This window comes from Pleurodeles waltl, chromosome 4_1 (genome assembly GCF_031143425.1).
Source record: "Pleurodeles waltl isolate 20211129_DDA chromosome 4_1, aPleWal1.hap1.20221129, whole genome shotgun sequence".
NCBI lineage: Eukaryota > Metazoa > Chordata > Amphibia > Caudata > Salamandridae > Pleurodeles > Pleurodeles waltl.
The window spans coordinates 611166389-611178807 of NC_090442.1; the positions used below are offsets into that span (position 1 = coordinate 611166389).

The 12419-nt window shown below is 40.5% G+C and overlaps 1 protein-coding gene across 1 annotated transcript; it reads right to left on the reverse strand.

The window, feature by feature from the left end:
• Positions 1–7224: 7224 nt before the first annotated feature.
• Positions 7225–12058, reverse strand: LOC138288550 (interleukin-17A-like). The gene is made up of 3 exons (XM_069230074.1): positions 11860–12058; positions 10634–10881; positions 7225–7943 (listed from the first exon to the last, which is right to left on the reverse strand). Exons 1-3 carry the CDS (start codon positions 11890–11892, stop codon positions 7703–7705), a joined length of 522 nt encoding a protein of 173 aa, XP_069086175.1. The 5' UTR covers positions 11893–12058; the 3' UTR covers positions 7225–7702.
• Between the last annotated feature and the right edge of the window lie 361 nt (positions 12059–12419).

The window sequence follows — 12419 nt, forward strand, 5'->3', positions numbered from 1 at the left end:
GCAAAGCAGTTTGGATTAGGCTGCAGGTTTATGCAATGGTGCTGAAAACATGTCAAGATGGAAGTAAGCAAATTGAGAAAGCTGGAAGCAGATTAAGACGGGATGGACAACAGTTTAGAGGTACAATGACATCAACACATCTGGTCACGCAATTACACATGAAGCAGTGGCAGTCATGGGCCCTCTGCTTGCTACATCTGGCCCTTCGATACCACTTCTTACCGCACTTTCCATGACAGATGTTACTATTATTCCATTTCTAGTCCTTCGATTTGCTGAATTTGAAAGGCTCGATTTTTAGGCTGCAATTATGTGACCTTCAAATCAATTCATTTGTCAAGTGACAAGCTTTCAGTTCAGTGAACCGTCCTAATGGGGCTAGATTAGGCTTACATCACCTCACATTCAACAAGCATTGGTAAAGCCAACAGGGCTGTCATTTGTTGATTGCACATATGATTTCTGAAACATCCCTGCATTATTCTTTCTCTTTACACACACCTACACAACACTGCCAAATGCACAGTGTTGTTACACACATAAACATGCAAGAACATTGTAGTGGTGACTGCAGTGGTAGTAATGGTGATAGTGGTGCCTGATTGCCAGAGACTAAGAAGTGAGATGCAGGGCAGACAGCAGAGTGACAATGGAAATGTACTAATCGACTGTATTTCATCACCTGGGCATTAGCACCACCAAGAACTCAAAGCTTTAGAAAAGGGTAGCCCAAATAATTCCTTTGCAAGTTTGAGACAGGGGTTGTACCAAATAAAGAACAAAAAAATACTCCAGCTAAACCTCTATTTCTATTGTTTTGTATTCAATCAATCAATTCTTCTTTATTTGGTTGTGAAATAATTACCATAAATCACATAAATACATGAAATGTTAAACACATACATTTAAAGAATAAAACTCACATATTAAAATCATAAAACTTCCAGTCCATTTGCAGTCTTAATTTGAAAGATAAAAATATTTAATAAATTAAACATTTTACACTATTCCACCAACATAAAGCCCCTTTAAAAAAATAACTCACCCCCGACACAGCAACACATCAGGGACCATACGTAGCCACAACAGTGGAAGTGATTTTCCTCTATCTGAACAGCTATGCTGTCCGAATAACCCCAAAGTGGTGCCCAGTACAAAAGAACAGTGAGGCATTTACGTCTATACACCTCAGGCAGAGGCAGTATGGGCTTTATCCCCACTCTTATTGCAAAATTAAAAGTAGCCCCTACAGAGGCATTGAATCATGCACATCGCCTCGCTATGCAGGGCATCCATGTTCCTTTGTCATCAAAAGTCACACCTAGAATTCATGCACACAGCTGATGTTTTGGCCATTTATCACCAAAGCCCCCACTTTGCTCAATGGTTTGCCACAGACCATGAAGTGGGTTTTGCTGCTGTTGACCTCTAAATCTAAATCCAACATAAAGTCAACATATGCCTTAACTATCTCATGGAGACCATTCATAGTACGGGCCATAAGCACTGCATCATCCGCATATATCAGGGACGACACACTCTTTCCATTTATTTTAGGAACATGATTGCATCTATCCACCAAAAAGTTATGCAAACCATTTGTATATAAAAGGAGTAAAGTGGGGGCCAAAACACAACCCTCTCTCATGCCTCTTTTTTAAATTAAAAGATTCTGTGCAATCCTCATGGGTCCTATATCTCACTGAAGCATTTGTTCTAGAGTACAAGTATCAGAGCAGCTCCATGATTTGGGAATCCATACCCATCGAGGTTAAACTTTCCCATAGTTTACTACAATTTACTTTGTCAAAGCACAGCTAAGGTCCATGGAGGCAAGATAAAGAGTACCCCTCTTCACCTGCATATATTTACCAAACAACATAAGTTCAGACATTACTCCTGTGTTCCCAACCCTTTCCTAAAACCATACTGCACCTTACTCATCACATCATGCTCTCTAACCCATTCCTCAATGCGCCATCAGGCAATTTGTCCCAAGATTTTCATTGAGGAGTCTAGGAGTGAAATCGGGCAATAGGATTTGAGATCACTGCGGTTTCCCTTTTTATACACGGGAACAATGCACGCAGATTTCCAGGAGGGAGGGATTCCTACACTCAGTGCCGCATTTAAGACATTTAGAATTATAGGTGCCCACAACTTAAAATAGCTTTTATACAAGTCCATTGGGATTGCATTGGACCAGGTGCTTTGTGACTTGAGCTATACTGCAGAGCCAGAATCACCACCTCAAGTGCAAATGTGATAGACAGATTTGGGGTATAACCAAACAAATCATCCATTTTCTCCCCATGGACCCCTCCCATGAAGACACTGCATAAATTAATCACCCACTTTTGCAACTCATATTCAAATTAGACAAAGTGCTCAGTGGCATAATGCAACATGATGGTGCCCAATTGCAGAATGTGATGAGGGGCCTCTGAGTCGCCAGATATGACACAAATATGCTTGTTGGCTCTTTCTTAATGTGCAGAGTTATAATACCAACACTGTTTAACAGAGCAAAGCAAAAGGACTGGAACCATGTGAAAAAGCAGATTTCCTACAGTTATCAAAACACATGTAATTAAGCTGCATCGGGGCAAACAAATTGGTGTTAATCCACAACTGCTTTTTTATGCCACAACCTCAGTTTAGATGGAGTGTGATAAAAGTTGGATACTATCCAAAAATGTTAAATTATATAACTGTGGCAGTAATCAGTAGAGAAACCCTAATCTACAAGGGCATAGCATGGTCAGTAAGATTGGAGGTGTGTGAGCTCCAGATTTCCCAATAATCATGCTTGCAGATAATGTTAAAATATATATGACAACATTCAGGGCACACAAGAGGGGCTTAAGGGGCAGTGGAAAGGAAGAGAAATGGGGATAGGTAGTGGCACTAAGTGAGAGAAAGCACATTATTTTGTGAAATAACCATAATCTTTGAAGATTTTCCAAATAGAGAGAGTGTGCGTATGTGTGCATTTTTGTCTGTGTGTACAAATACCTACTGAAATCTGACAGGCACCTAAACGTACCCAACTGAAAGCACCTGTACCCAACTACTTATCACAAAATGCATTTATTTGGGTGGTGTAGCACCCCAAACACCCTCCCCTCAAAAGCTACGCCCCTGTCAATCTCCTCAGACAAGCCATCTGCAGTCTAGCTGAATCACACAGAAAGCAAATTACATGGATTTGATGTATTGCAGAAATTGTTGACAGGACTGGGTTTGAAAAAGGAACAGTCAGCATGGTTGCAAGCATCAACATTTCTTGCATTGGCATTTGATTGATGAGGTCTTCAATCTCCACATGTTTAAAAGTCCCTGACCTAGGTAGATCATGTTCAACTGAAATGCATTGAAGGGAGGTGATTATCCTATAACTGTAAACGTACAAATTCAAACCATCTGTATCCAGGTGCAAAGAATAAACAAGATTGTTTTTCAATTACCGACATTTACCTAACATTTCAAGAAACTTCTAAAACATAAGCCCTGCTCCCAATAGACACAATCCGAAAAATAGGAATAATGCCTTTGCAGAAATTTCCAATATTACTACAGATAGCTTGGCAGCTGTAGTTGGCAAAGTGAAATCAGATTCTCCTCTGGACCCTGCACCACCAAGGATTCTTGCCAAAGTAGCACAATGCATCCTCCCCACTATATTAGAAATGCTAAATCTCCCATACGCACAGGAATGTACCATTGGAATGGAAACATCCCATGATAAAGGCATTACTAAAAAAAGTCTAACTTGGACCCTTTTTGCCCAGGAAGCTACAAATCTATCTCGCTGCTTCCAGGTCTGAGCAAAATACTTGAAAATCAGGATCTGAGGTCTCATAGACATAAGATACTTCCACCCACCCTGCCTCTGCACCTAAACTCTGCCATCTGTAAGTGTACCCTGCCAGGTGGTGCCACCCCAGTCTTGGACTCTTGGGAGTGGCCCTAAAATGCTTCTCAGCGGAACCGACGCATCTTCTCTTCTGAACGATGCATCTCGGAACATAACAGACTTATCTCCTCACCTGAGTGGCACATCCTTGCGCTGGACTGACACATCAATGCTGCTGCGTAGATTGGACCTGTCACAAAAGACTTGCATCGCCATCACATCCCCAGTTCTTGGATTCAATGGATCGCCTTCTGAACCACTGTTGCACAATGCTTTTTACGGCAGCCTTGATGATGAAGCCAAAGCCAACATCACATCTTCACTGCTCATTGGAACTGACGCATCACCTACACTGAACAATCCATTCTCTACACTGGCCTTCCCATTGCAAGTCCTGTGGACAGTATCCTTAACATTGATACAACAGGCCCCATTGCAGTCGGCCTGAATTTGGGACTTTGTTCCTGTCCGGCGCAACCAGATATCCTTGATACCGCTTTGTGCTTCTTGGTGCTATTTTTATTTAAAAATTTGAAACACAACTACTCCTGTTCTTCCCACCAGATTTTTTTCATTTGGGTCTTCTTTCATTTATTACATTTTGTACTATGTTTCTAACTTGGTGTGGAAGCTCTATTTATTGTGTTTTCACTGTTTTACTGTTTGAAGTAATGCACAAATACTTAACACGCTGCCTCTAAGTTAAGCCTGACTGCTGTATGCCAAGCTACCAGAGGGTGAACACAGATTTTTTAAGGTTTGCCTGGACCTTGACCCGACTAGAATTGGGGTTGCTGCTTGCCCAGGGCTCATATCCCAGTCAATTAGTGACCCAAGTTTTAACGGTGACCTTTCCAATGTAAACAATTTAAATAAAGTTGTTTAAAAAAAGCAGATTTACAAAACCCTTCTTAAATTAGTCACTGATTGACAAATCTTTACCTCAGAACTAATAGGCACTGAACATATGCAGAGGCAGCAGAGCAAAGTCTATCTCCTACGAAAACAGGTGGCAGTAATAATTGTATCTACCTAGGTACATCCTAACAGGAGCCTAAGCAATGCGCTTCAACATCAAAAAGGATATAATCATTGCACCTTTCTCTGAAATGCAACTAACATTGGAATGTTGTTTTAGAAATTGACATGGTAGTTCTTAGCATGGTAAAAAGTAATTTTCGCATCTACTATATTCTGTTAATGCTCAGAAAAAAATAACTAAGCAAAATTGACAGCACTCCTTTTTATCAAAAGTAAAAAGACATACAATTCAGAAAAACAAATATCCAAAGCAGCCACAAAGCCACGTATTTTCAGAGTTTATGGGTGCCAGAAGAAACAGTTATGCTGAGACTTTGCATGTAGCTACTGCATTTAATAATGTATCATTCTCCTTCATTATAAACTCGAGTTTCCCCATTCACATATTTGTCTTGTTGCAACTTGGAATCCACTTAGGCAGAAGCTTAAGTGCTTCTCATGGCAATGCCAATATCTAATTTCGGTGCAGTGAGTCCCCTAGGCCGTGCCCAACAACCCACAGTTTCATCTTGTCAAAGAGTTAAAAGTAATATTATTCATTTCTAGCATTGTGTATATTTCCTCGATGTGCCTGATATTTGGCTACATTGTTTGTGATGATAAAAACTTTTTTCTGTGTTTTGTTAGGTAAGTGGACTGTCTGATAGCTCAATGTTTAAAAATGGCTCCAAAAATTTAAGTTAAGCTTCAGTTTGGATGTGAATGGATTTATTTTACATTCAGATCATTAATGTATGTAATTAAGAATCTGCGGGGTCCGTAGGTTGTGCGGTGACACAATATATTTGGAAATCAGGGTTTTTGTCACCAATCCAAACAACTAAACTACGAACAGTTCTGGCACCTAATATATTTCAACTAAATATATTGAATGAATACATTGGAAATCCTCTATTTAAAACAGTGGAAAAGTTACTTTGTTTAGTACACCAACTTAAAATGGCCTGTGGAGAGGATTACATTCACTTTGGCTTGGAGCTATTTGTCCCTCCCCTAAACAAATCATACTCAATGCTTCTTTAAGCGTATGTGACAGTTTATGGATAAAATGTAGATGCTTTAATGATCGTGTTTTATAGGGAGTCGCTCAATGTTACAATTTTCCATATTAGAGAACCTCGATCTGATGAACCCAAAGTAAGAAAGAGAAGCACCATGAAGAGACCAAGGAGCAAGAGGGATGGAGGAGGGGATAAATAAAACATGCCATGGAGAAGGATTCTTGGTCGAGGGGCCAGGTACTTGCAATATTAAACACAGTGAACCTTGAAGAAGGGTCTAAAGGAGTACACAAGTGGTATCCAGAGAAATGAAAAAACAAAGATTCGGGGAAAAGGAAGAGTATTATGGCCAATGTGAAGGAAAGAAGGCTTTAAAGTGTAAAAGAGTTTAAGGCATGGAAGTGGTTATCTTCTTGTAGAAATCCGGTCTAAAACAAGTCCATTTTGATGAAATTGGCATTCATCAGGTTCATTTGACAAAAATAGCTTTGCCAATAAGGCGTTTCTTTAATTAGAATGGACACATTAATTTGTATCCGTCTTCTGTTTTTCATGAAGGCCGTGTAGCTCCACTCTTAATCTATTTACTTACCTAGACAGTGTTGACTATTATGTATAGCGTTTCTAATTTCAGTAGTTGGAGGCCACTGATAAGAGCCCCCCCAACATCCCACTTCACCAGTTGTCCACTCAAATGGTTCTCTTTGGTGTCTCCCTCCTATGCCACTGCATACGAATCATGGCAGATGCATGGGCGGATGCCTTATGGCCTGTCCACCCACAGCTGATTCCCATCTCTTATATGCATGCATACTGTGATCTTACCTGGATGCTATTGTCTGTGTCTTGTTATGTACTTAAAAATACCAATGAAAAAATAGTTGGTAAAAAAAGAATGGAAAACTATTTCTTATATCATTGTAACACCTGCAAGTGAGAGGGTTGGCGAAGCATCCAGTCTTGGATTTTGTAAGCATCGTCTTTATGTTTTTACAGTACGAGCATACAGGACTAGACTAAGTGCAGCATAACGTTGAAAGTAATTTCAATCTGATGCTGCTTATCGTAGGAATTCTGCCCTTTGAATCTGTTTTATCTGATCCTTCAATGCATACATAAAAAACTTTGTTCACAATAAGTAGCTTATAAAACGTTTATTTCACAAAATATTTTTAAAACTATTTGCACTGTCTTGTGTACAGACTTAGTGGGACACACATTAATTATTTAAAAAAGTTAATAAAACATAATAAACACTTGTAAAGAAAAATAAATATATAAATATGTACAAATCGTGGTCCAAAAATAAGAAGGTAACTAAACTACTAACATTTAAAAGGATAAAGTTGTGGACTTTCATATTCAAACTCTGTCATACTCTGTCAAAAAGCTTCCTGGGAATGTTTCCTATATATAAAAGTATAAAAACCCATTGTAGGATCAACCTTCTGAAACATTTTAGTTGCCACTGACAACTAAAATGATTTCAAAATGGAAGCTCAGCATGGGTTCTTTAATGAGACCCGAAAAACTTTGATGAGGTCTGAGTGTTGTCAATGTCCTAGCAAGACTCACTAGAATGGATATAAGGAGCCCTCATTGACAGGTACTTGTCATTATCGAGCGTCTCTGTTTCGGGTTTTTAAAATGTTGATGTTGATATTAATCACATTTTCTGTGAAAAATGACGACGGGTATTGAGCAGATCTGAGGCCGGCGCTACGGTAGAAACACCTACAGGGCCTCAGTATGAGACATAGCTGACGGCAGGCCGGACACAAGTGCATCCAAAAGTCACCCATTGCTTCTCCAGTTTGTACTTCAGGCTGCAGCCCTTCTGTTCCCGGCGCAGCACAAGGATTTGGTGCCTGATAGGAATGGAGTTTAAACGGAGGTCCTTCTGCCCCTCAGAGTCGAGGCACATGGAGTGGAGGCAGTTGGCTTGCACGATGACCTCAGGGTTTCTGTTCACATCCGTATCTACACTGCAAAGAAAGAACAATTTAAAGTTTAAAATGATGGCGCATCATGAGACTTTCCCAGCACATGTAGTAATAGCGGTGTACCTTACAAGTGTGGAGAAATATCATTCATCCTGGTCATTGGTTACTTTATGCAATAAGATTCCAGTAAGAGGCTTGTGGTGGTCCTTGCTTCCCTGTTTCCTTTACTCATTTAGAAACTTCCTCCTTTCTTCTTGCTTCTTCATTTGTCATTTTACCTTCTGTCTGTCGCCCCCTCCTTGCCTCCCCTCTTTACTTTAACCTACCGTTTTCATCGCTCTTTTGCTCTTTCCCACATTGCCTGCCTCTGTATTCCCGTCCTAATTTATAATCCTGTTTATGTATTCATTCCACCTTTGTTGCTTCCTTGGTCCTCTATTACCTTCCTGTCTTCCCTTTTTATAGTGTACCACAAATGAATGGTATTTTGTGACCACCATATCTGGCCCCGTTTTCACTGTTTCATCCCCACCGCAGGTGCCCATTGGGAACAAATTATGAGCTATGATCGTCTTTTTCACTTGCTCCCCAAGTTCACCCTTGTTCTACAGCTGGTATTACAGTCCTGTGTTTTATTCAAGAGAGTATATACTTTTACAAATGTTTAATCCCCCATTAGCTAGAGTGGGTTACATTACCTCATTCGAGGTGCTGTTTAACACAAATAATGTTCTCGGAAACCTCAAGCTGTGTCACATTGATGATACAACAGCTCCTCACAAAGAAAGAATCCATTTCCAGGAATGAGACCATTACATGGGATGGTCGCTCTTCTGTGGTTGTAGGTTTCTGGGCTACTGCTACTGAAGGCTTCTCAGCCAAGCAAGCACAGATCCCAGCACTCTTTCATGAGTACACCTCTGCAGCCGCATTACTCCATTTTGCCAGAATATTGCTCATCTTTCTAAAGAACTAGTGAAACCCAGAGTTAACGAGTTAAAGAGTTAGGAGGTTTCGCTAAGATGTTAGGTGTCTTTCACCCTTAACTATTTAAAGATTGGCCTACATAGGCAAGTGGCATTACAATGTGTTGGTTGTTCGTCGCCCTATGTGATATCTTTCCTTTGTTTTTTTGCTTTAATCCTTTGTTTCAGTGTGCATGTTCTGACATACAGACTCACTCAAAAAACCTAGTAGGCAATTTAATCAGGAACCTCATTTGACAAATTAAGGGTTTTATTAATAAATTTGGCTTACTCTACTTGCACACATTTAGCCACCTCAAAGAATTAAAAAGGCACTCAATGTTAGGGTTATCAGTTTGTGGAAGCTGAGCTGGCAGATGATTGATGCATGACTACACACTGGCAGTGGTGGCCACCAGATTGGCTCAGCAAGTAGGATCTGTTGTCTCCATGTCATGGAGTGGAGTATCACTTCACTAGTCTGAGAAAAAGAGGTATTTTAAGTGACATAAATGTTTTAAATAATAATATTATCAGCATATTTGCTGAACATCAACTCCCCCCATCCAGCGAAATCATTATTCTTTCTAGAATATACTGTGAATACCCAACGTACAAAATATAACTTATAGTTTTTTTGAAATTTTAGTGTAGCATTTGATTTTATAGAAAGAAAATCGACCCATTTTGTATTTCTTTCCAAAGAACTTTCCACAATTTCTAACAAGGGAATTCAGTGAAGAAAGTTTGTGGGCACTTTAAAGCATTTGTTCATTAAAAACGTACTTTGGTGCTGTAAGATATACTGATGCAGATGCAAATTCTTAAGACTAGCTGTTTATATGCAATAAAAGGTAAGTCGATCAGGTCTGCTTTGTGCTCCATTGTTGAAACAACAGTTACTTTATGCTCAACCATAATGCTGCTTTATGCTGCACGTGTATCTGACATGATTCCTATTTTTAGATGTCAACAAGCACCAGACTCAGAAGTGGCTGCAATCATTATGCATAAGCAAGAATAAAACGGGTAGGTTGCTTCCCCTACTCTTGTATTCAGTTTCCTCCTCACCTCAGTGGGAACAAAACAAGAGTGGCATGGGAGATGACTAAGGTTCTGGCCTTTGGTATACCTCCTTATCCTCTGTATGTGGGAAAATATCAAAACTGTCATGGAGCTGAATGTTTATTGTGTATCCACAAATGCTTTTCCTATTCATTCAGGGGATCCCTTGGGCCTCGACCTCTTCCACTGGTTAAATGCTGATCTCCTGGTAGTCCTAGCCCTAGTCTTGCCCCTTCCCTCCCTCTACCCATGAAGCCTCCCTGTCACTGCCTGTCCTCTCATTCCTAATTCATTTCTTTACTGTATACTTTTGAAGCTGTTTCCCAAGAGTATTCAGTGAATCATAAATAAACAAATCGATACATCTATCGCCATGGGATGATTAGATTTCACCACTTAAAGATATATGAAAATTCATGCAGCAAAATGGAGCAGATGCCACCTGTATCGGAGCCCCCGACTATTTCAGAAAGAGTTTAGTATAACATAAATAATGAAATCACACTGGCAAATCATTGTTGGATCTTTCAACATGTTTATCGTTAACAGCAGCTCGGATGTGCCTCCAATATATATATCCGCCCAAGCTGCCTTTACCAATTTTTAAATACATAAAATTACAATTAATGAATTCTTAGGTAATGTATTCCTCAAAAGAAGTACACATTGGCCCTATTTGGACAAGGTGTATCATATCAGTACCTGGAGTCCCAAGGTGTGAGCGATCGGCTACTAATGTCTGTCAGCATCCTGTCTTCGGCACCAACATCGATGGCCCGGAGGTCAATTCTCGCGCTGTGAGGGAACCTGACACTCCCGTTACCAGGACACCTCTCTCCATTCTTCGCTGCCAAGTCTTTTTCTGGATGATTTTCGTGAGACAACTCTTGGTCAAGGTGTTCGGTCGGAAGTGAAATTGCTGGGGAACAAAGTGCCAGAAGAGAGAAGGCCTGTAAGAGGAAACGGGGAAATAAAAATGTAAAATGTTAAAGGAATAAAGTGGCAATCTTTGGTCAAGTACGATTTGGCCGAACATCGTGTACTATAATTTTACAAATATTATTTTGGGAAAGAATGATACAGCATTTGAATTGTCTGGAAAAGGGTTTTCCTTATTATGTGGTAGCTGTCACTTAATGCTGTGTGATAAAAAGCTAGGCTTATGCTAAAAAGACTTCATGAAGCATGCCTTTCAGTGTCACGGACACCATGCACAAATATCTGCCTCCCACCAAGGACTTCCATTCTGCAGCACTGCACCCTATTAGTAGAAACATATTCTAAGAAAACCGTATTTAGCATCGTCTTAAAGTGAAAACGTCTTCAATAAAGAACAGTTTTGTAAGGTCTGCAAATTGTCTTAGTCGTTCACTGTGTGTTAAATACACGCTCAGTGCGTCAACACAACCCTCCTCAACGTACTTACTTCTTGCTAAAACAGATAACACGCAAAGTTGTCATTATTCCTAGTTTTTAATTCAGATATTCAGAATTTATCACCAGCAGAGTACAGATATAGAAAGAGTTGATTTGAAAAGGCCTCAATTCTATAGTATTTGGCCATATTAATTACAGACACTGCTGTGGCCCGACCTGCAAAGAGCCCTAACATTCCACCACTGCAGGTCATCTTTGTCTGACAGCACAGAAACCGAAGGAAACGTAACAGCAGCCTGGCTTCCACGTGGATGTGACTATTCTGGGCCTGACCGGATGTGCACCTCAAAGAAAGTAAATTTGCGGTAGAACGTGTTTACCTAAGATCACACCGTTGTTAAGTGGCATAACTAGTCGATGAAAGAATTTCTAAACCTACGGTATAGGTATGGTATGGTATGGTATACATGGTATACGTTTATGCTGAAAGCAGATTATTATTTTGCTATTTCATAGAAAGCAAAGGGTTTTTACAACTAGGAGTTTCTTACCACAATTGCGCATGCTGAGGTCTTGAAAGTCATTCTGGTCTTCTGGTTTTCTTTCCAATGGGCCTTTCTCGGTCGTGAGTCTGGGAGTCTCTGCTTTGGGAACACTCCTTTAGCCGATTTATAGGACTTCTCGGGGCTCTCGGGCTTTCCATAGTGGAGTACATCTTGGTTCACCTGCTTCCAGCTGACTTTCCCCCAGTTTTACTCGTACTGGCCCTGGGTCTTCCTTTCCTTCAGGGAAGTTTTGTTTTTCTACCAGTGGAGAGACGGGGATGCGTAAATGAGGACAGAGTAACTCCTACTGCATGCTCGCCTGGATATCCTGGCGACAACACACAAAAAGGAACTTTACCCGTTCTTTCCTTGTACAGAGTGATTTATGATTTTGCACTACCATCCACCCCAAGGCCGCGAGGAGCTTCTCTTTCTTATCAAATTATGTTTACCGTGGCAGCACGTGCACACAGGTGCAGCTTGGCATTTCCATGGCTGCTTCCGCATCCGCCCTCAATGACGTCATCTTATCCCTCGGTCTAAGGTGCCCAGAGAAGCAGCTCGCC

Excerpts from the sequence above, each read along its gene's own strand:
- LOC138288550 (XM_069230074.1), bottom strand. The coding sequence starts at position 11,892 with ATGACTTTCAAGACCTCAGCATGCGCAATTGTG. Across the intron at positions 10,882-11,859 it reads CCTCAGCATGCGCAATTGTG|GCCTTCTCTCTTCTGGCACT; the intron begins GTAAGAAACTCC and ends TTCCTCTTACAG. Across the intron at positions 7,944-10,633 it reads CTCACACCTTGGGACTCCAG|TGTAGATACGGATGTGAACA; the intron begins GTACTGATATGA and ends CTTTCTTTGCAG.